The sequence below is a fragment of the Thalassophryne amazonica genome, chromosome 2 (assembly GCF_902500255.1).
Source record: "Thalassophryne amazonica chromosome 2, fThaAma1.1, whole genome shotgun sequence".
Taxonomy (NCBI): domain Eukaryota; kingdom Metazoa; phylum Chordata; class Actinopteri; order Batrachoidiformes; family Batrachoididae; genus Thalassophryne; species Thalassophryne amazonica.
The window spans coordinates 36,714,370-36,737,574 of record NC_047104.1 but is presented as its reverse complement, the minus strand read 5'-3'; the positions used below and the strand labels follow the sequence as shown (position 1 = coordinate 36,737,574).

The window sequence follows — 23,205 nt, the reverse complement described above, 5'->3', positions numbered from 1 at the left end:
AATGACAACTTGAAAAAAAAGTTTTGTTTTTTTTTCAAATTTCATCCATCCATCCATCCATTTTCTTCCGCTTTATCTGGAGTCGGGTTGCGGGGGCAGCAGCTCAAGCAAAGCCACCCAGACCTCCTGATCCACACACACCTCCCCCAACTCCTCCAGGGGAACCCCAAGGCGTTCCCAAGCCAGCCGAGAGACGTAGTCCCTCCAGCGCGTATCTTCCCTGGGACCTCCTCCCGATGGAATGTGCCCGGAACACCTCTCCAGTGAGGCGTCCAGGGGGCATCCGGAAAAGATGCCAGAGCCACCTCAACCTGCTCCTTTCGATGTGGAGGAGCAGCGGCTTGACTCCGAGCTCCTCCCGAGTGACCAAGCTCCTCACCCTATCTCTAAGGAAGCACCCAGCCACCCTGCGGAGGAAACTCATCTCGGCCGCTTGTACTCGCAATCTCGTTCTTTCGGTCATGAGCCAAATCTCATGACCATAGGTGAGGATCGGAATGTAGATCGATCGGTAAATCGAGAGCTTTGCCACTACTCAGCTCTCTCTTCACCACGATGGTCCGATATAGCGACCGCATCACTGCAGATGCTGCACCGAACCGTCTATCGATCTCATGCTCCATCCGTCCCTCACTCATGAACAAGATCCCGAGATACTTAAACTCCTCCACTTGAGGCAAGGAAACTCCACTGACCTGAAGAGGGCAAAGCACCTTTTTCCGATCGAGAACCATGGCCTCGGATTTGAAGGTGCTGATTTTCATCCCGGACGCTTCACACTCGGCTGCAAACCGCCCCAGTGCACGCTGAAGGTCCTGATTTGACGAAGCCAACAGAACCACATCATCCGCAAACAGCAGAGACGAGATTCTGTGGTTCCCAAACCAGACCCCCTCTACACCCTGGCTGCGCCTAGAAATTCTGTCCATAAAGATAATGAACAGAACTGGTGACAAAGGGCAGCCCTGGTGGAGGCCAATGTGCACTGGAAACAGGTTTGACTTACTACCAGCAATGCGAACCAAGCTCCTGCTGCGGTCGTACAGGGACCGGATAACCCTTAGCAAAGGACCCCGGACCCCGTACTCCCAGAGCACCCCCACAGGGTGCCCCGAGGGACATGGTCAAACGCCTTCTCCAGATCCACAAAGCACATGTGGACTGGTTGGGCGAACTCCCATGAACCCTCGAGCACCCAATGGAGCATGTAGAGCTGGTCCAGTGTGCCGCTACCAGGAGGAAAACCACACTGCTCCTCCTGAATCCGAGGTTCGACTATCGGTTGAATTCTCCTCTCCAGTACTCTGGAATAGACCTTACCGGGGAGGCTGAGGAGTGTGATCCCCCTGTAGTTGGAACACACCCTCTGGTCCCCCTTCTTAAACAGAAGGACCACCACCCCGGTCTGCCAATCCAGAGGCACTGTCCCCGACCGCCATGCGATGTTGCAGAGGCGTGTCAGTCAAGACAGTCCCACAACATCCAGAGACTTAAGATACTCAGGATGGATTTCATCCACCCCAGGAGCCTTTCTACCGAGGAGCTTTCTAACTTCCTCTGTGACTTCGACCTGGGTAATGGATGAGTATGTCTCTGAATCCCCAGTCTCTGCTTCCTCTTCGGAAGACGTGACAATGGGATTGAGGAGATCCTCGAAGTATTCCTTCCACCGCCCGACAACATCCCCAGTCAGGGTCAACAGCTCCCCACCCACACCGTAGACAGTGCTGGTGGAGAGCTGCTTCCGCCTCCTGAGGCATCGGACGGTTTGCCAGAATTTCTTCGAGGCCGACAGACAGTCCTCCTCCATGGCCTCCCCGAACTCCTCCCAGACCCAAGTTTTTGCCTCTGCGACCGCACGGGCTGTGGCATGCTTGGCCTGCCGGTACCTGTCAGCTGCCTCCAGGGTCCCACCTACCAACAAATACAAGTAGGACTCCTTCTTCAGCTTGACGGCATCCCTTACTTCCGGCGTCCACTACCGGGTTCAGGGATTGCCGCCGCGACAGGCGCCAGAGGCCTTGTGACCTTGTGCTACGAGCGCCCGCATCAACAATGGAGGTGGAGAACATGGTACACTCGGATTCCATGTCTCCAACCTCCCCCGGGATCTGGGAGAAGCTCTCCCAGAGGTGGGAGTTGAAGACTTTGCTGACAGAGGGTTCCGCCAGTCGTTCCCAGCAGACCCTCACAATACGTTTGGGCCTGCCAGGTCTGACCGGCTTCCTCCCCTCCCAGTGGATCCAACTCACCACCAGGTGGTGATCGTCGACAGCTCAGCCCCTCTGTTCACTCGAGTGTCCGAGACACGTAGCCGAAGGTCAGATGATACGACTACAAAATCGATCATCGACCTCCGGCTCAGGGTGTCCTGGTGCTACGTGAACTTATGGACACCCTTGTGCTCGAACATGGTGTTCGTGATGGACAAACTGTGACTAGCACAGAAGTCCAACAACTGAACACCACTCGGGTTCAGATCGGGGAGGCCGTGCTTCCCGATCACCCCCCTCCAGGACTCACTGTCACCGCCCACATGGGCGTTGAAATCCCCCAGGAGAACAATGGAGTCCCCAGTCAGAGTGCTATCTAGTACACCTCCCAGGGACTCCAAGAAGGTTGGGTACTCTGCACTGCCGCTCGGCCCATAGGCCGAGACAACAGTGAGAGACCTGTCCCCGACCCGAAGGCATAGGGACGCGACCCTCTCGTTCACCGGAGTGAACTCCAACACATGGCGACTGAGCTGGGGAGCAACAGCCAGGGGCTGTGAGCGTGGACCGGGCTGCCGGGCCACCCAACCTCGACTGCCACCCAATCCTCTCTGCACCCGACCCCCATGGCCCCCTCTGCAGGTGGTGAACCCACAGGAGGGCGGGCCCACGTTGCTCTTTTAGGCTGAGCCCGGCCGGGCCCCATGGGCTAAGGCCCAACCACCAGGTGCTCGCACGTGAGTCCCAACCCCATGCCTGGCTCCAGGGTGGGGCCCCGGCTCCGCCATACCGGGCAACGTCTCAGTCCTTGATTTTTTTACTCGTCATGGGAGCTTCTGCAAACATTTTCAAATTTCTTAAAAATAGAATAAAAAAAAAAAGAAATCACACGTACACAAGTATTCACACCTTCTGCTCAATACTTTGGCAGCAATTATTTTTTAATTTATTCAAATGGCAAAACCATCTGTCTTATCTGCAATGTAAATGTGGCTTTACTGAAGAAAGGGAATTTGGAGTAACATTTCAAGACAATTCACAAAAGCTATGATGCTAACTTCCCGACTAAATGCACACCCAAAAACTCCAGCAAAGAGGGTGGACTGCTATTCAGTATTTCATATAGTAACAGCAAAACCTTTCAGATTAGTTTTATTGCCATATGAGTGAACAAGTTCACAACATTAGGAAATTGCTGCGGTACTTGGTGCTAACATTAAAACAAGTAATATATAATAAAACTTAACACTATAGCAATGTTACAAAATGTACAGAATGTATGAGCTAAGATAAATAAATGGTGATGATAAATGGTGATAGCAACAATCTAGAGTTCTAAAAGTTCTTGTTGATGAGGCTAACAGCAGAGGGGAAAAAACTGTTCTTATGGCGGGAGGTTCTGGTCCGAAGGGACTGTAGCCTCCTGCCTGAGGGGAGGAGGTCAAAAAGGCTATATCCAGGGTGAGAAGGATCGGCTCTGATCCGACCTGAACGCCCCACTGTCCTGGAGGTGTACAGGTCCTGAAGAGATGGAAGATTGCAGCCAATCACTTTCTTGGCAGAGCGTATAACGCGCTGTAGTCTCTGTATGTCCCTGCTCCAGCATACCATACGGTGATGGAGGTGGTGAGGATGGACTCGATGATGGCAGTACAAAACTGTATCATGATCCTTGCTGGCAGGTTGAATTTCTTCAACTGCTGCAGGAAGTACATCCTCTGCTGGGCCTTCTTGACAACAGAAGTAATTGTGGACTCCCACCTGAGGTCCTGGGTTAGAGTGATTCCCAGGAAACAGAAGGTGTCCACTATGATGATGGGGGTGTCTGCCAGGGTAATGAAGGGGAGAGGGGAGAGAGGAGTCGGGTCGCGGGGGCAGCAGCTCAAGCAAAGCCACCCAGTCACATGTACCAGAAGCTGATGAAGTGGAGTTAATATTGGTGTAATTTCATCAAATTTCCTTGTCAAATGTCGAGTTGCTTTGAAGACAATTTGTAGTGGTGGTTTGATGCAACTCAAACATTTGCAGGCTGGCAGGGCATGTTTTCCAGAATGTAGCATAAATGCTGAAAAACTGCCACAGTAGTTGTCTGCCACATCTCCTGAGGCACCCTTGGATTCCCAGCATTCCATTTACAGAGAACCTGATCTGTTAAAGTACATGCTGTTCTGTTTGCTGAGTCTTGTGTTGTGGCTTTTGTACGATGGGCATATCATAATAGCTGTTGACAATAGTGTCAGGGCGTTGGCACACTGCTTCACCCTGTGTCCTTGGAGGATGTACAGAGCCACATCTTGAGGCATTGCCAAGAAAACATTGCATAAATTCTATTTGCAGACTGTGTCCTCAGGGCATTCAGTGCCAAGATCCGGTTCACATTGCTATGAGTTTCTTTAAAGCTTTGGCAAGCCAGTAAATAAATAACATAAAACTTTAAACACCACTGAGACCTCACACTAAATTGTGTTTTTATTTTTACTTAACTGTGGTTGCTTCACATTAACAGTGGGTATTGGCCTTCCTGTCCAATCCACCTAGCGTAGATGTATCATGAATTAACCTCCATATACAGTAGTGTTCAGAATAATAGTAGTGCTATGTGACTAAAAAGATTAATCCAGGATTTGAGTATATTTCTTATTGTTACATGGGAAACAAGGTACCAGTAGATTCTCACAAATCCAACAAGACCAAGCATTCATGATATGCACACTCTTAAGGCTATGAAATTGGGCTATTAGTAAAAAAAAAAAAAGTAGAAAAGAGGGTATTCACAATAATAGTAGCATCTGCTGTTGACGCTACAAACTTAAAACTATTATGTTCAAACTGCTTTTTTAGCAATCCTGTGAATCACTAAACTAGTATTTAGTTGTATAACCACAGTTTTTCATGATTTCTTCACATCTGCGAGGCATTAATTTTGTTGGTTTGGAACCAAGATTTTGCTTGTTTACTAGTGTTCTTGGGGTCATTGTCTTGTTGAAACACCCATTTCAAGTGCATGAACTCTTCAGCATAAGGCAACATGACCTCTTCAAGTATTCTGACATATCCAAACTGATCCATGATACCTGGTATGCGATATATAGGCCCAACACCATAGTAGGAGAAACATGCCCATATCATCATGCTTGCGCCACCATGCTTCACTGTGAACTGTGGCTTGAATTCAGAATTTGGGGGTCATCTCACAAACTGTTTGCAGCCCTTGGACCCAAAAAGAACAATTTTACTCTTATCAGTCCACAAAATATTCTCCATTTCTCTTTAGGCCAGTTGATGTGTTCTTTGGCAAATTGTAACCTCTTCTGCACATGTCTTTTATTTAACAGAGGGACTTTGCGGGGGATTCTTACAAATAAATTAGCTTCACACAGGCATCTTCTAACTGTCCCAGCACTTACAGGTAACTGCAGACTGTCTTTGGTCATCCTGGAGCTGATCAATGGGTGAGCCTTTGCCATTCTGGTTATTCTTCTATCCATTTTGATGGATGTTTTCCATTTTCTTCCACGCATCTGTTTTTTTTTTTTTTTTTTTTGTCTATTTTAAAGCATTGGAGATCATTGTAGATGAACAGCCTATAATTTTTTTGCACCTGCGTATAAATTTTCCCCTCTCCAATCAACTTTTTAATCAAACTACGCTGTTCTTATGAACAGTGTCTTGAACGTCCCATTTTCCTCAGGCTTTCAAAGAGAAAAGCATGTTCAACAGGTGCTGGCTTCATCTTTAAATAGGGGACACCTGATTCACATCTGTATGTTCCACAAACTTGACGAACCCACTGACTGAATGCCACACTACTATTATTGTGAACACCCCCTTTTCTACTTTTTTTTTACTAATAGCCCAATTTCATAGCCTTTTGAGTGTGCATATCAGGAATGCTTGGTCTTGTTGGATTTGTGAGAATCTACTGGTACCTTGTTTCCCATGTAACAATAAGAAATATACTCAAAACCTGGATTAATCTTTTTAGTCACATAGCACTACTATTATTCTGAACACTACTGTGTGTTTTCTTTTTGGTTTGTGGTTGCACAACAGCACACAGATTTGGAGCTGAGACCTGATTTGACACTCTGTAAGGGCAAGTCAGGTGCTGGAGAAGGATCTACATGAGATGAAATTAAGGCTGGAGTTCAAAAGTCACATGTTTCTGGGCGGGGCCTCTATCAGATCACAGCATAGTCGGGACTGTGCACGACACAAGTTTTTTTTAAATTTTCTAATAAGTTTATTCAGTGAGGGGAAACAAATGCTAAATTATTGTTGTGTTGTAATTTAATTTTTGTTCAGCCTTTGTGACCCATTTTCATGAAGTTAGATGCAGAAATGTTGTAATTGTCCCTATCCTGCAATGATAAAGAATCTCTAAAAACATTACTGGATCCGGATCGTGTTCCAGACCATTACCAAAATTTAATGACTTCTAAGTTAGGCCATAGTACACCCCTGGTAAAAATTTCATTGAAATCTGTTGAGGATTTTTTGAGTAATCCTGCTAACAAACTAACCAACAAACAAACGGACATGAACAAAAACATAACCTCCTTGGCGGAGGTAATAAGCATCAGAAAAAAGGCATAACAGTTTTACAGTACGTTAGGAACCCTTCTGTCATTACCATGAAGGTCCATTTAAATTTGGCACAGTTTAGACTGAGTATCCTTCCTTCCTTATGCAACTCCACATTACATGAAGAATAGGTGTGTGTGGTCTTGGACTGAGGTCCTTGTCTTTTGGATGAAAGTGCACTGACCACTTAGCCACCACACTGCATGATGAAGAAAAAAGGTTTTACAGTGAACCTGGAAAGTATTCACAGCGCTTCACTTTTTCCACATTTTGTTATGTTACAGCCTTATTCTAAAATGAAGTAAATTCATTTTTTCCCCTCAAAATTCTACTCACAACACCCCATAATGACAACATGAAACTTTTTTTGGGGGGAAATTTTTACAAATTTATTAAAAAAAAACCAAACAAAAAAAAAAACAAGAAATCACAGGTACGCAAGTATTCACTCACTTTGTTCAATACTTTGTTGATGCACCTTTGCAAGCAACTACAGCCTCAAGTCTTGGTGAATATGATGCCACAAGCTTGGTGCACTTATCTTTGGGCAGTTTTGCCTATTCCTCTTTTCAGCACCTTTCAACCTCTATCAGGTTGAATAAGAAGCATCAGTGCACAGCCATTTTCAGATCTCTCCAGAGATGTTCAATCAGATTCAGGTCTGGGCTCTAGCTAGGCCACTCAAGCACATTCACAGAGTTGTCCTGAAGCCACTTCTTTGATATCTTGGCTTTGTACTTATCATCCAGTCAAGTTACCCAATTTAAGGCTCCAACCCACCGCTAATTTGCAAAAAAAAAAAAAAAAAAAAAATCATGTGGGATTCTCCTCTGATATATCCAGGAATAACGTATTAAAAACAGAACAATAGAAGGGGTGGAAGGGCCCAAAATATGCTAATTTCTGTTAATTAGGTATGAACATCAAAGGAACCAGTCAAACAACTGGAAATCTTGTATCTATCATCAAAAGAATTCACCTGTAGTGTTGTTAGAAATACTAGAAATTGAAATTGGGTGCCCTTTTGGATAATTATCTAATTATGCGGGCAGCAATAGCTCAGTTGGTAAAGCGAGCCGTCTTATGACCGAAGGGTCAGCAGTTCGAATCCGGCTCCCAATCAGTCAAAAATCTGCATGTTGCCATTGTGTCCTTGTGCAAGGCACTTAACCCATCTTGCCTGTGTATGAATGAGGTGGTGGTCAGAGGGGCCATAGGCACAGAATGGCAACCACGCTTCTGTCAGTTTGCCCCAGGGCAGCTGTGGCTACACTATAGCTTACCACCACCAATGTGTGAATGTGTGAGTGAATGAATAATGCAACTTGTAAAGCGCTTTGAGTGTCTTGAAAAGTGCTCTATAAATCCAAGCCATTATCATAATTATGTTGCTCAGAATTCAGGAAACATGCAGAAGTCTTTCTGACTGCCCAGATACAGAACACGATCAAATTATTGAAGCTGGGGAGAAGGCAATTCTGTCCCTGTATAATGGAGGAAAAAATGACTGCCTCAACAAAATTAGATGCCAGTGATTTAAAGAAAAGATTGTCAGGTGTTCAAAAGAGATTCGGGTACATGATTTGCCACCAACTTCAGGTGCAGCAAAGTACCACTCACTATGTGTCTTCCATTAAGTAAGTGAATGGAAAGGAGGAAGCCTCAATGTCACTGAATATGGATGGACGGAAAAGAATGGCAAGTTCATTCCAGTACGAACAGACCTGCATCCAGCTCCTGACCGCATACTGGAAAGTATCCACTGTAACTGTAAAACCGGATGCAGTACTTTGAAATGCACGTGTCACAGGCATGGCTTTGAGCATACATTTGGTTGTGGAGACTGCAAAGGTTCTAGCCACTCTAATGCAATGGATCCAGAGGTTGTGACTGAAGATGATGAATGAGTAATCACAGAGCTTCAAAAAGTGTTTCAGTGACTTTGTAATCATTTTGGTTTTGTGTTATCTGGTGTGAGGTGTACTTTTTCTTTAAGCCATATTTGCATAATTACAACCTCTTTAGGATTCTTACATGTGTTATTTGAACGCTTCCTGAATTTGACACTTATCTCATAGGAATTTGTTCAAAGTTCTAAGCATTATGATAAAATAGGTGTTCTTTTCAATAATTGGCTCAATTATAATTACATAATTAACTAATTATACAAAAGAGCACCCGATTTTAGTTTCTAGTATTTGTTAGAACACTACAGGTGAATTTGCATTGCATTTCAGTCCTTTTGATGACAGCTACAAGATTTCCAGTTATTTGAGTGTTTTGTTTTGGTTTTAATACCTAATTAACAAATTTGTATATTTGGGGCCTTTCCACCCCTTCTATTGTTCTCCATTTTTAATACATCCCCTGGCAAAAATTATGGAATCACCGGCCTCGGAGGATGTTCATTCAGTTGTTTAATTTTGTAGAAAAAAAGCAGATCACAGACATGACACAAAACTAAAGTCATTTCAAATGGCAACTTTCTGGCTTTAAGAAACACTATAAGAAATCAAGAAAAAAAGATTGTGGCAGTCAGTAACGGTTACTTTTTTAGACCAAGCAGAGGAAAAAAAATATGGAATCACTCAATTCTGAGGAAAAAATTATGGAATCACCCTGTAAATTTTCATCCCCAAAACTAACACCTGCATCATATCAGATCTGCTCGTTAGTCTGCATCTAAAAAGGAGTGAACACACCTTGGAGAGCTGTTGCACCAAGTGGACTGACATGAATCATGGCTCCAACACGAGAGATGTCAATTGAAACAAAGGAGAGGATTATCAAACTCTTAAAAGAGAGTAAATCATCACGCAATGTTGCAAAAGATGTTGGTTGTTCACAGTCAGCTGTGTCTAAACTCTGGACCAAATACAGGGAAGGTTGTTAAAGGCAAACATACTGGTAGACCAAGGAAGACAAAGCGTCAAGACAGAAAACTTAAAGCAATATGTCTCAAAAATCGAAAAATGTACAACAAAACAAATGAGGAACGAATGGGAGGAAACTGGAGTCAACGTCTGTGACCGAACTGTAAGAAACCGCCTAAAGGAAATGGGATTTACATACAGAAAAGCTAAACGAAAGGCATCATTAACACCTAAACAGAAAAAAACAAGGTTACAATGGGCTAAGGAAAAGCAATTGTGGACTGTGGATGACTGGATGAAAGTCATATTCAGTGATGAATCTCGAATCTGCATTGGGCAACGTGATGATGCTGGAACTTTTGTTTGGTGCCTTTCCAATGAGATTTATAAAGATGACTGCCTGAAGAGAACATGTAAATTTCTACAGTCATTGATGATATGGGGCTGCATGTCAGGTAAAGGCACTGGGGAGATGGCTGTCATTACATCATCAAATGCACAAGTTTATGTTGATATTTTGGACAATTGAAAGGATGTTTGGGGATGATGAAATCATTTTTCAAGATGATAATGCATCTTGCCATAGAGCAAAAACTGCAAAAACATTCCTTGCAAAAAGACACATAGGGTCAATGTCATGGCATAGGGTCAATGTCAATGAGCAGATCTGATTTGATGCAGGCGTTAATTTGGGGGATGAAAATTTACAGGGTGATTCCATAATTTTTTTCCTCAGAATTGAGTGATTCCATATTTTTTTCCTCTGCTTGGTCTAAAAAAGTAACCATTACTGACTGCCACAATCTTTTTTTCTTGATTTCTTATAGTGTTTCTTAAAGCCAGAAAGTTGCCATTTGAAATGACTTTAGTTTTGTGTCATGTCTGTGATCTGCTTTTTTTCTACAAAATTAAACAACTGAATGAAGATCCTCTGAGGCCGGTGATTCCAGAATTTTTGCCAGGGGTTGTATATTATTCCTGGGGTATATATATATATATATTTTTTTTTTGCAATTAGTGGTGGATCAAGTCTCAATATGAATGAACTATTAGGGTCATTGTCCTGCTGAAAGATGAACTGTCACCCCAGTCAGAGGTTAAGAACACTCTGGGGCAGGTTTTCATCCAGGATGTCTCTGTATATTGTTGCTTTCATCTTTCCCTCAATCCTGACTAGTCTCCCAGTTCCTGTCACTGAAAACATAACCACACCATGATGGTGCCACCACCATGCTTCATTGTAGAGATGGTGCCTGGCTTCCTCCAAACATGATGCCTGGCATTCACGCCAAAGATTTCAGTGTTTGTCTCATCAGACCAGAGAATTTTGCTTCTCATGGTCTGAAGCAAATAAAACTCCAGGTGGGCTGTCATGTGCCTTTTAATAAGGAGTGGCTTCTGTCTGGCCTTTCTACCATACAGGCCTGATTGGTAGATTGCTGGAGAGATGGTTGTCCTTCTGGAATGTTCTTCTCTCTCCACAGAGATGCTCTGACACAGTGACCATTGGCTTCTTGGTCCCCCCCCAAACTAAGGTCCTTTTCCCCCAATGGCTCAGTTTAGACAGGTGGCCAGCTCTAGGAAGAGTCCTGGTGGATCTGAACTACTTCCATTAACAGTTGATGGAGGCCACTGTGCTCACTGGGATCTTCAAAGGAGCAGAAATGTTTCTGTACCCTTTCCCAGATTTGTGCCTTGAGACAATCCTGTCTTGGAGGTCTACAGATAATTCATTTGACTTCATGCTTGGTTTGTGCTCTGACATGCACCGCCAACTGTGGGACCTGATATGTAGACAGGTGTGTGCCTTTCCAAATCATGCCCATCAACTGAATTTACCCCAGGTGGACTCCAATTAAGCTGTTAAGATGATTAATGGAAACAGGATGCACCTGAGCTCAATTTGAGCTTCATGGAAAAGGATGTGAATACTTATGTACATGTGATTTTTTTTTAGTTTTTTTTTTTTAAATAAATTTGCAAAAAAAAAAAAAATACTTTTTTCACATTGTCATTGTGTGTGTAGTTTGAGGAAAAAAGTAATTTCATCCATTTTGGAATAAGGCTGCAACATAAAATGTGGAAAAAGTGAAGTGCTGTGAATGTTTTCTGTATGCACAGAGATGTTTTTTTTCTTTGATACATTTTTAAAAATGGTTATTTTAGGAAACAAGAAGTCACTTTTTTTAATTAACTTTTGAGTATGTTGCTAAATATGTAGCAAAAGTTGGGATTATTTAAGAAAAAGGTCTGGTGTTTAACACCATTGTTGTCCCTGTTTAGGCACAAAATACTACATGTATTTGTTTTGTACCAAAAAACTAACATGAAGATGTGCAAAATCAGTTTGCATAAAAATGGTTTCAGTCATCAGCTTCATCTTTTTCACATCGACACAGCCGTCTGTCCTTTGAAGGGACCTGCTATTTGATACATAATTTACTTGCCTGTTACCATGTGTTAAAAAAAAAAAGGTGATCCCTCATCTACTCATATACTGTGGAATTGCAAAGAAGGACTTAAAAAAAATTAAAGCCAGAGGAAGGTATGCTTTAGGGCCCATTCACAGAAGGCTCGCTCCGGGGGTCCAGGTTTTTTGTCTTTGCCCTAGGTTGACATAGCTCAGCAGAGGGCAACGTTGTACTGGCCGTGCTCAACATTTGGCGACAATTCACTGAACAAAAATATAAATGCAACACTTTTGTTTTTGCTCCCATTTTTCATGAGCTGAACTCAAAGATCTAAAAGATTTTCTGTATACATGAAGACCTATTTCCTTCAAATATTGTGCACAATCTGTGTTAGTCAGCACTTCTTTGCTGAGATAACCCATCCCACCTCACAGGTGTGGCATATCAAGATGCTGATTAAACAGCATGATTATTGCACAGGTGTGCTTTAGGCTGGCCCACAATAAAAGGCCACTCTAAAATGTTCAGTTTATCACACAGCACAAAGCCACATAGTGCAGCAGATAACTGAAACAATCCTTCACTTGATGAATGTTCCATTAACTCAAAACCCTATAAACTCAACCAATAATTTGCATCACATTTTACAAAGACTGGAGCAACTTTAACTTTTGACCCTTGTACAACAATTGACCTTTGTCACCATTCTTGCTGTTTTTATCCCATAACATTCAGTCATAGATAGTCCAAACTATAGCTTTTTGGAATCTTTGTGATCAGTATAGCTTTCAATATGATTGGAGCATTTTTAAATTTTGACCCCTGTGTAATTCTTCATTGACCCCTACCTGGCCGCCATATTGGATTTTCAAGTGGCCGCACTTTTTTCTCAAACACTGATTTATGAAGAACATTCATGCCAAATCTGATGCTTGTTTCACTGTGTGAACAATTCTGGCCAAAAACATCAAACGTATCTGCTCCACTAACAGATGTCGCAAGTTTTGAGGGAACGTGTCATTGACATGCTGACTGCAGGAATGTCCACCAGAGCTGTTGCCCATGAACTGAATGTTCATTTCTCTGCCATAGGTTGTCTCCAAAGGTATTTCAGAAAATTTCGTAGTACATCCAACCACGTGTAACCACACCAACCCAGGACCTCCACATCCAGCAAGATCATCTGAGACCTGGACAGCTGCTGCAACAATCGGTTAGCAGAACCAAAGACTTTCTACACAAACTGTCAGAAACTGTCTCAGAGAGGCTCATCTGCATCCTCGTCATCATCATCATCTGGGTCTTGACCTGACAGGAGTTCGTCATCATAACCGAATTGAGTGGATAAATGTTCACATTCGATGGCGTCTGGCTACTGATGAACTCCATGTGAAGGAAATGTGTTGCACTGCGTGAGGCAAATCGTGGTCACACCACATACTGACTGGTTTTTTGACCCCTCCCCCTCTTCAGACCCCTCCCCAATAAAGCAAAACTTCACATTTTAGAGTGGCCTTTTATTGTGGCCAGCCTAAGGCACACCTGTGCAATAATCATGCTGTCGAATCAGCATCTTGATATGCCACACGTGTGAGGTGGGATGGGTTATCTCAGCAAACATTAAGTGCTCACTAACACAGATTCGTGCCCAATATTTGAGAGAAATTGGGCTTTTGTGTATATAGAAAATGTTTTAGATCTTTAAGTTCAGCTCATGAAAAATGGGAGCAAAAACAAAGTGTTACTTTTATATTTTTTCCAGTGTACGTATGTATGACAGACATAGTTCATTGGTAGTGCACTCCGCTTGGCAGAGTTGATCACTGACTCAACATTTGAGATGTCTCGCGATGCAGCCAATATAAACGCAACATAACTGTGATTACATCATTTGCTACTGGTGCATCCTAGAGACAGGTTTTACATATTCTTTCACATTTCTATATATTTACACATTTATTCATGGCCAAGGAATCTGGAGAAGGTGGTGCATCCAGTCAAGCCTCTGATGTTGGCCAGCAGAGGCAAGCAGAGCAGTAATGATGTACTCGTGGTAAATGATGTAGCAGAGCTCAACTCTTTCTGGAATTTTAGCATGAACGTCAAAGATTTTTCAGCATGTTGAAAATTTTTCTGGGACCACGATGAATATCAGCATTACCTGATTGACATCGACTTAGTTCCTGCGGAGTCTGGTGGACCTCAGCTCTGGTTGACAATAAACTTTTCACCCTGTGCAGGCAGATGGTCGGGCTAATGGTCAGGGTGTGAATGTGAAGGCTATCTTGTGTTTTCATTGAATTTATTTCTGAATCAGAAAATGCAGTGCTTGAGCTCATTACGTTCCAAATAAGCTCAGCTTTCTGTCAGTATTTATGCAATGCCAATTTGATGAGAAATGTTGCAACCTCTGTTAACAGGGTGCTGAGCCCACACACAGGCTGCTCTGCTTTTTAGGGATTTGCAGCATGGTACTGCAATGGATCCCTGTTTGAAATGTGAAACTTCACTTCCCGGTGTGTACTTGAAGGCGGTGTGTGTCCACATGATCCTCATCAGCTCCATAGGGATCTGCTCTGCCTGCTTTCTGATATTTGTAGGGCCTCAATTAGTTTCCTTCCTGTGTGGGAGCTGCCTGATAGTGACCACACCTTCATCCAAAGTCCAGCAATATGAACAAAAGTGACAAACACACCTCAACACATACAACGCTGCGGGGGATGGAACTCAACTGAGTGAACAGACGCAAAATCCTTACTGTATCACATGGCAACGAGTAGAAACACACACACACACACGCACACACAAAGCATTTTTAAAATCTTAATTTGAAACCGTTTCAATTAAAACCGTGTATTTTTACAAACTGATTCCAAATCAGTACAAAACATTTTGTTCACACACATCAGATTAAAAAAAAGTTAAATGATACAAAAGTAATTAATGCAATATATTAATGTCAAAATAAATTAATCAAATGCTTTTACTTTAACTGGAGTGCAAAATGTGGAAAAACAAAGTGTAGGACTCAAATTCAAACTGATTCGACAGTCATACAATTTGAAGCATTTCATTCATTCATTCATTAATGCATCTTCAACCGCTTATCCAGGATGGGGTCGTGGGAGCAACAGCTCCAGCAAGGGACCCCACACTTCCCTTTCCCAAGAATTTCAATGAGCCAAAAAAAAAAAAAGGGTAAATGTTCACTAAGTTCAATGGCAAATTTTAAGGTGCAATGAAAATTTTGTTTTTGTCCTGATCTGACCAGAAAAATACACTATAAAACTGATTAGAGACTTTTGAAAATAAAATATCACATTTCCATGGAGACTGGAAATGTTCCGTTGATGAGATGTGTTTGCAACATGAACAGACCGAATTCAAAAGGTGATCATGTTGAAACTAAAATTATCCAATTGTTTTTTTTTAAGGTGGATTTTTCTTAGGTCAGATATCAGCTTGTGTCTCCCATGTACTTTGTTTGTTTGTTTGTTTTTTTGTATGAAAATGCTTCTCTATCCTGCGGGTGATCAGTAAAGTTCATCTTATCACTTATCTCAATGAATCATTGACATTGTTGACATTTCTCCAGGCACAGCTGCAGAAGCCTGTTACTCGTTTTGAGATACCGAGGGTGTCTTGGTGGTGTCCTTCACTTTGAGAACACTCTACTCCAGCATTTGAGAACGGTCTACTCCAGCTTTGTATTAAAGCTGGAGGTCCACACAACAAGCTCATCCATTATGGTGGTCTCACTGTCCAAATACTTGTGGACCTGTGTGTATTTTAAAGGAATAGGAATGTTTGTACATTTCAGACCCGGTTTTCCACGGATGAAGAAAACAAAAACACATTTCCACGTTTCTGTCACAATTCAAGGGTGCCTGAATGAAACCTTCACACAGGCCATTATTGTAGCCAAGTGGCCTCTGTGTGTGTGTGTGTTGCATGTGTGTATGGCTTTGATTACGCAAAAACCAGGGAGAGCTGATTTGTCGTTTGGTATACTTATGTATTTTGGGTCAAGGATGAACGCTGCAAAAATGGAACAATGGATGTTTCTTTCTGGACTCACACGCCATTCCAGCAGGGGGCAGTAAGTCATCTTTATATTCAAATTGTGAGTGTGGTGAGTGATTTTAAGTTCAGTGTAAGCACATAACATAATTGTAAATACACATTGAAAATACATGGATGACACAAGAAAGTGAAAACACTCATTTTTTTTTTTTTACTTTTTTTTTCACTCCACAAGCCCAAAAGTGTAAAAATGTTAATTTTAGCATTGATGTGATTAAAATAAAAATAAATCTTGATCTGATATGTGAGTTGATTTTTATCAGCTAAAACTGATCATTTCAAAGAACAAATGGCTGAAACACTCAATGGACTATAAAAAAAATAATAAAAAACTGAGTTGTTTTTACTATGATGAAGCACACAGCTGGTCAGGGGGAGGAGCTTAACAGTGGCTCTTACCTGTAATGAATACAGCTTTGCCATGTGCAGGCAGAGTGGGCAGTGCCCCGGGCCTGAAAGTGGAGTAAAGCCAGACACTAAGACCAAACAGTGCCATCAAGAGGACAGTGGGCAGGCAGAATGCCCACAACCGCTCTACCAGCACGGTGAAGCTGAGCCATGCCAGCAGTGCCGGGGTGGAGCTCAGGTGGAACGCCAACACCTTCTTCATGACACTGCCAACTATGACAGCCAGGACGGCGAGGTAAATCCAGGTGGGCAGCATATAGTCGTCCATCATCAGAGGTGGATGTCCTCCCGGGTGTCACTGTGGCTGTCTGTGATTGGTGGAACCAGCAACAGGTTCAGCTCGTCCTCTACAGCTGTCTGTCCTCTGTCTGCCTATATTAAGAGCTTCAGCAGGGGGCGGGGCTAAAGGAAGCAGCCCTTCATCTAATCAACCAACCAGCACAAAGTCTCTCACACACACATGCACGGACACATGTGCACACACGGTGTGTGAGGACAGTTTGACATAGTGTTTCCTTAAACCAATTGTGACAGCACGACATGTCCTGAATGCACAAAAAAAAGTTCTTACTGCAGGAAAAAAAACAACCCTCATGGACAAAACGTCTCATTTTCCAAAATGTCCCACTGTCAAAAGAAATATCAAAAAAGATACTTTTGTACCTGATACAGACACTGAAACTGCTTTACAATGATTCATATTCTCTCTCTCTCTCTCTCTCTTTCTCTCTCTCTCTCTCTCTCTCTCTCTCTCATACTACCATGCAGTGCATTCAACTGCACATAAGGAGCAACTTTGAGATTGAAGACTTTGCTCAAGGGCATTTGAGTGAGTTTTAAGTCTGACTGGGGAATCGTGTTGGTCACACACCCACATTTCTAACCTCCAGGCCATCATGTCTCCAAAAGCACTTGGATTGTTTCCAGCTCACTGTTGTTCAGTTCTGAAATCACAATCAGATAAAGGCTGGTGTGGACCAGCGGGGTGTGTGCGTCACGGAGACCTCACAGGTGTCTGTGCTGTCAGTTGAACTCACCAACTGTGTATTTAGTTTCAGAGAAAACAAAACAGAAAATGCAAAGATTTGCTGGACTCGTGATCCAGAGATTAGTGTGTCTGTGGTGCGTCTGCGTTTGTGGTGTTTGGATGGACCTCTTTATTCAACAATTACTGTAAGTGGATCTCTTGAAGTCATGTTTGGGTGGATCTCATGTTGTAGCATTTGGATAGCTGTCTTTATGCTGCATTGAGGTGGATTGGCGGCAGTGGATTAGTGGCACTGTTGCCTCACAGCAAGAAGGTCATGGGATCACTTCTGCATTTAGAACACACCATTCCATGGAGACAGCTCTCACAAAAGTGGTAAATGATCTTCTACTTGCAATGGATTCTGACACGACTAAGTTCTGTTGCTGTGCTGCATTTGATACAGTGGATCACTGTATTCTACTTGACAGCCTGGAACATCATTTTGGGATTGCTGGGAATGTACTTACGTGGTTGACATCCTACCTAACCAGTCTCTCTCACTGTGTCCTGTACAATAACACTACTAACCTTGGCGCCATGAAATACGGGGTTCCACAGGGGTCCATCTAAGGCACTCTGCTTTTATCCCTTTATATAGCACCTCTTACCTTCATCATTCTTCAGAATAAGAAGGATCCTGACGGTAACTACAACACATAGAATTAGAAATGTAGTACTGAGACAAAGCGTAGGCTCAAATGAAACAGTGGTTGATGTTATACGTAAGAAGAAGCTAAAGTGGTTTGGTCATTTTAAAAGAATGAAGCAGGACAGTCTACTGACAAGAGTCCTGCACTGCTATACCCCTGGACGGAGAAGCAGAAGCAAAGCAAAGACATGGATGAATAATATACAGGAAGACCTTAAGATAGATGGCATAAGCATGGAAGAAGCTATGCAACTAACTTGGGACAGGGCTATGTTTAAAAATCCCGTGTCAGTGCCATCATCATCTTAGGATTGACAGAATGGCAAAAGAAGAAGAAGAATAGCACCCCTTGGGCACATACTGTGGCATTAGGGGATTACTTTTCATTACTACGCTGACGGCAGTCAGGTGTACATGGCAATAACTGCTGGTAATCTCATACAGATAAAGCCCTTAGGATTGCCTTGCATCAGTAAAAAGCTGGACGTCCAGCAATTTCTTCATTTTAAATTCGGACGAGACCAAAATGATGGTCCTTGGTCCAGCGAGACATCGTCAGTAGGTAGGCTCATGTGTCATACATCACACTGGCAAAGTGAGAAACCTTGGGTGATTTTTGATCCTGTCCTTTGACCTACGTTTGTTCGTTGGCCTTTGATATCATGGGGACTCCTTTCTTCCACCTTCGAAACACAGCAAAAAATCCTTCTATCCTGTCTATTGCTGATGCAGAGACTCTGACCCATGCATTTGTCTCTTCTGGATTAGACTACTGCAATGTTCTCTTCTCTGGTTTACAGCAGTTCAGCATTAGGGGTCTCCAACTGGTTCAAAATGACGCTGCCAGAATTTTGACAAGAAGCAGAAAGTTTGACCACATTACACTCATTTTGGCATCTCTTCACTGGCTTCCTGTCTCTGTGAGGTCAGATTTTAAGGTTCTGTTACTAACCATTAAAATTATTCAGGGACTAGCAACTTCCTACTTAGGTGAACTAATTACACCCTACGTACCTGTCCAGGCTCTGTGTTCTCAGGGTGCAGGACTACTTTGTTTCCCTAGGATGAATAAAAAGTCTGCAGGTCTCTGCTCAAGATTTGGATAGGCTTAATACTGATATCCTCTCTACAGAAATACAAAAGGCAATTGCATCCCTTAAAAGTGGGAAAGCACCCGGTCCCAATGGCTTACCGTTGAACTTTAAAAAAAAAATTAGCAGTATGTTACACCAAAACAAGCTCAACTGGAAGGTACCCTACCACCAACACTAACTCAGGCAACAATCACAGTTTTTCATAAAAAAGTTAAACATGAATTAAATGTAGGCTCATACTGTCCAATTTCTCTATTAAATATAGATTATAAATATATGCAAAAATCCTGGCTAATAGATTAAATCCTTTACATTCATCCACTGTGACCAAACTGGCTTTATAACAAACAGAAGCTCAACATCTAATCTACGCCGACTGTTTAATATTTTATACACTGACAGAAACATGTATAATGATCTAGTTATTTTGACTCTCCATGTGGAAAAGGCGTTTGATCAGATAAAGTGGGAATATTTGTTTGAAGTACTTAAATTATTAAACTTGTATCATCCACTGGAGTCCCTCAGGGCTGCATTTTATCTCCTTTGTTGTTTGTTCTTTATACTAATCTCTGTCAAAGCCAACATGATAATCATCACATCATAAAATATGCAGATGATTCAGTTATCCTGTCCCTTCTGCATGGTGATGACTCCACAGACCATAGCTTGGTCTTGCTGGACTTTTTAGAGTGGTGCCATTCATCCTCTCTCTATATAAATGTGGACAAAACTAAAGAAATGCACATTGATTTCAGGAAAACACCACCTGTTCTGAATCAAATGTCCATTGATGGGAAGCCCATAGATGTTGTTGAGAATTATAAGCATCTGGGCACCCAAACTGACAATAAATTATCTTTTGAATTGCAGGTTAATGCAGTGTGCAGTAAGGCGCATCAAAGAATGCACTTTCTGCTTAGGAATTACAACGTAGATGGTGTCTTCATGAAAATGTTCTACAGTTGCTTTGTGGAGTCTGTGTTAACCTTTTCCTTCCTGTGTTGGCTCAACTTACTGAACCTTAAGAATCGCAACCGTCTTTGTAATATTGTCAAGGAATGTGATAAAATTATGGGAACTCAGTGCATGGACATCGTGGACATTTTTAAAACAAGGATTGTGTCAAAAGCCAAGAAAATTATGGCAGATTCGGCACACCCTCTGCACTCACAATTTAAGTTTCTGCCTTTGGGCAGATGCCTGGTAATGCCCACAGGCAGAACCAACAGACTAAAAAACTCTTTTATTCCCACAGCCATTGCTCTCCTAAATAACACCTAAGGACTCACTGTTGTACTTAAGTCTACACTGACTTGCACCTTATTTTTCTTGGTTTTTGTTTTGTATATTTATTCTGCTGTGTTTTTATGAACTTGTATGATGTGGTTTTATGAATGCAAATTTTTCTGCTGACTGCACCTGAATTGCCCCCATGGGGACTAAATAAACGATCAAATCAAATCAGACTTGGGTGATAGGTTTATAAATTGGATAAGGCTCTTGTATTCAAATCCTGACGCACAAATTCACACAAATCAAAGCCTGTCTAAATCTTTTCATTTGTTTAGAGGAACATGCCAAGGCTGCCCTTTGTTGGCACTAATTTTTGCTCTCACTATCACACCACTTGCACAAAGTATCTGTTTAGATCCCCAAATACACAGTTATCAAACTAAGACTACAATTAATAAAATTTCATTATCTGCAGATGATATTTTATTATATGTGACTAAACCCCATTGTTCGATACCATCTATTGAAAAAAATCGAGGTTATCATACACTCAACAAAAATATAAACGCAACACTTTTGGTTTTGCTCCCATTTTGTATGAGATGAACTCAAAGATCTCAAACTTTTTCCACATACACAATATCACCATTTCCCTCAAATATTGTTCACAAACCAGTCTAAATCTGTGATAGTGAGCACTTCTCCTTTGCTGAGATAATCCATCCCACCTCACAGGTGTGCCATATCAAGATGCTGATTAGACACCATGATTAGTGCACAGTTGTGCCTTAGACTGCCCACAATAAAAGGCCACTCTGAAAGGTGCAGTTTTGTTTTATTGGGGGGGATACCAGTCAGTATCTGGTGTGACCACCATTTGCCTCATGCAGTGCAACACATCTCCTTTGCATAGAGTTGATCAGGTTGTCAGTTGTGGCCTGTGGAATGTTGGTCCACTCCTCTTCAATGGCTGTGCGAAGTTGCTGGATATTGGCAGGAACTGGTACACGCTGTCGTATATTTTTGTTGAGTATATAAATTGGACTAAATGCATATTAATGCCTGTCCACTCCATCCCCCAAACAACTCTTGCAAGATTCTCCTTTAAAGTATCCACTGACAAATTCACTTACTTAGGCATTGAGGTTACAAAACAGTTCTCCTCTCTCATACAGTCTAACTTTTCACTGCTACTGGATCAACTTAAAAACAAAATTCAGTTTTGGAAAACACTGCCAACATCATTACTCGGGAGGATAAATGCTATCAAAATGATTTTTTCTACCACAAATATTATATTTATTTCAAAATATTCCCATATTTCTAACAAAATCCTTTTTTAAGAAAATTGACTCAATTATCCAACCTTTCCTGTGGAATTACAAGATGCTGAGAATCACCAAAAAGTTCACCAAAACAGTTCTTACCTATCCTGATAGGTAAGAACTGTATAGGGGAGGTGATGGTCTAGTGGTTAAGGTGTTGGGCTTGAGTCCAGAAGATCATGGGTTCAAATCCCCGCCTGACTGGAAAATCACTATGGGCCCTTAGGCAAGGCCTTTAATCCCCTATTGCTCACGGTGTGTAGTGAGTGCCTTGTATGGCAGCACCCTGACATCGGGGTGAATGTGACGCATAATTGTAAAGCGCTTTGAGCGTCTGATGCAGATGGAAAAGCGCTATATAAATACAGTCCATTTACCAAAAAACACTGAACTATATCTAAGGTGAATGGGAGTCTATCCCTTCCAAACTTCATAATGCATTCCTGGGCATGCACCTTTAAAAGTTTGAATTTTTTTTTTATCATTCCTAACACCGTCCCCACCTGGCTATAGAACTGGAAGACTGTGATCCATATTCATCTCCGGCCCTTGTACTTTCACCAACTTCTCCTGACAAATCAAAATATAGTAAAAACACATTAATGTATAATTTAATCCGCATTTGGAAGCAAATCAAATCACACTTCACTTACAAATCAATGCCCCTCTCTTTACCAATCATGACAAATCCATCTTTTGCCCCTTCTAATCTAGATTTGACATTTTGTGATTGGAGTAGACTGGGAATACGTTGCATTTGTGACGTGTACATTGAGGGTAAATTTGCTACTTTTGCACAACTACAGACAAAATTTAAACTACACAGTAATAATATTTTTAGATACTTGCAAGTTAGGTATTATTATCCTGTTCCAACAATGTCAGACACTGTCTAATTCAATTCAAAATATTACATAGACTTCATTATTCTAAAGTAAAGATTCATAATATTTTTTCGAATGCCTCACTAACTTGTGATAAATGTCAGTCCTTCGATGCAACGCTCTTCTACGCCTTTTTAACCTGCCTTAAAGTTGCCACCTACTGGTCGGATGTGTTCAATACATTGTCAAGAATTTTTAATACTACACTGTAACCAGAACCTTTATTATTCATTCTGGACACATCTCAGATATCTAGAAAACTTACACCAACACAGCAAAAGTTCATTTCCTATTCTCTTATCACTGTGAAAAAAAATTACATCTGACATCATGGAAAGGACCAGCAGTAGCTAAAGCTAAAATGTGGCTACGAGAGTTGTCCAACATCTTACATCTGAAAAAAAAAAAAGATATC

At 42.0% G+C, this 23,205-nt stretch overlaps 1 protein-coding gene across 2 annotated transcripts in view; it reads right to left on the bottom strand.

The window, feature by feature from the left end:
• The window catches only part of hsd11b2 (hydroxysteroid (11-beta) dehydrogenase 2), a 79,818-nt gene extending 62,888 nt beyond the window's left edge, over positions 1-16,930 (bottom strand). For both annotated transcript variants that reach the window (XM_034184974.1, XM_034184982.1), the window contains exon 1: positions 16,564-16,930. In XM_034184974.1, the coding sequence (XP_034040865.1) occupies positions 16,564-16,843 (280 nt within the window). In that variant the 5' untranslated portion in view covers positions 16,844-16,930. The remainder of the gene's footprint in view (positions 1-16,563) is intronic.
• Positions 16,931-23,205: the final 6,275 nt, after the last annotated feature.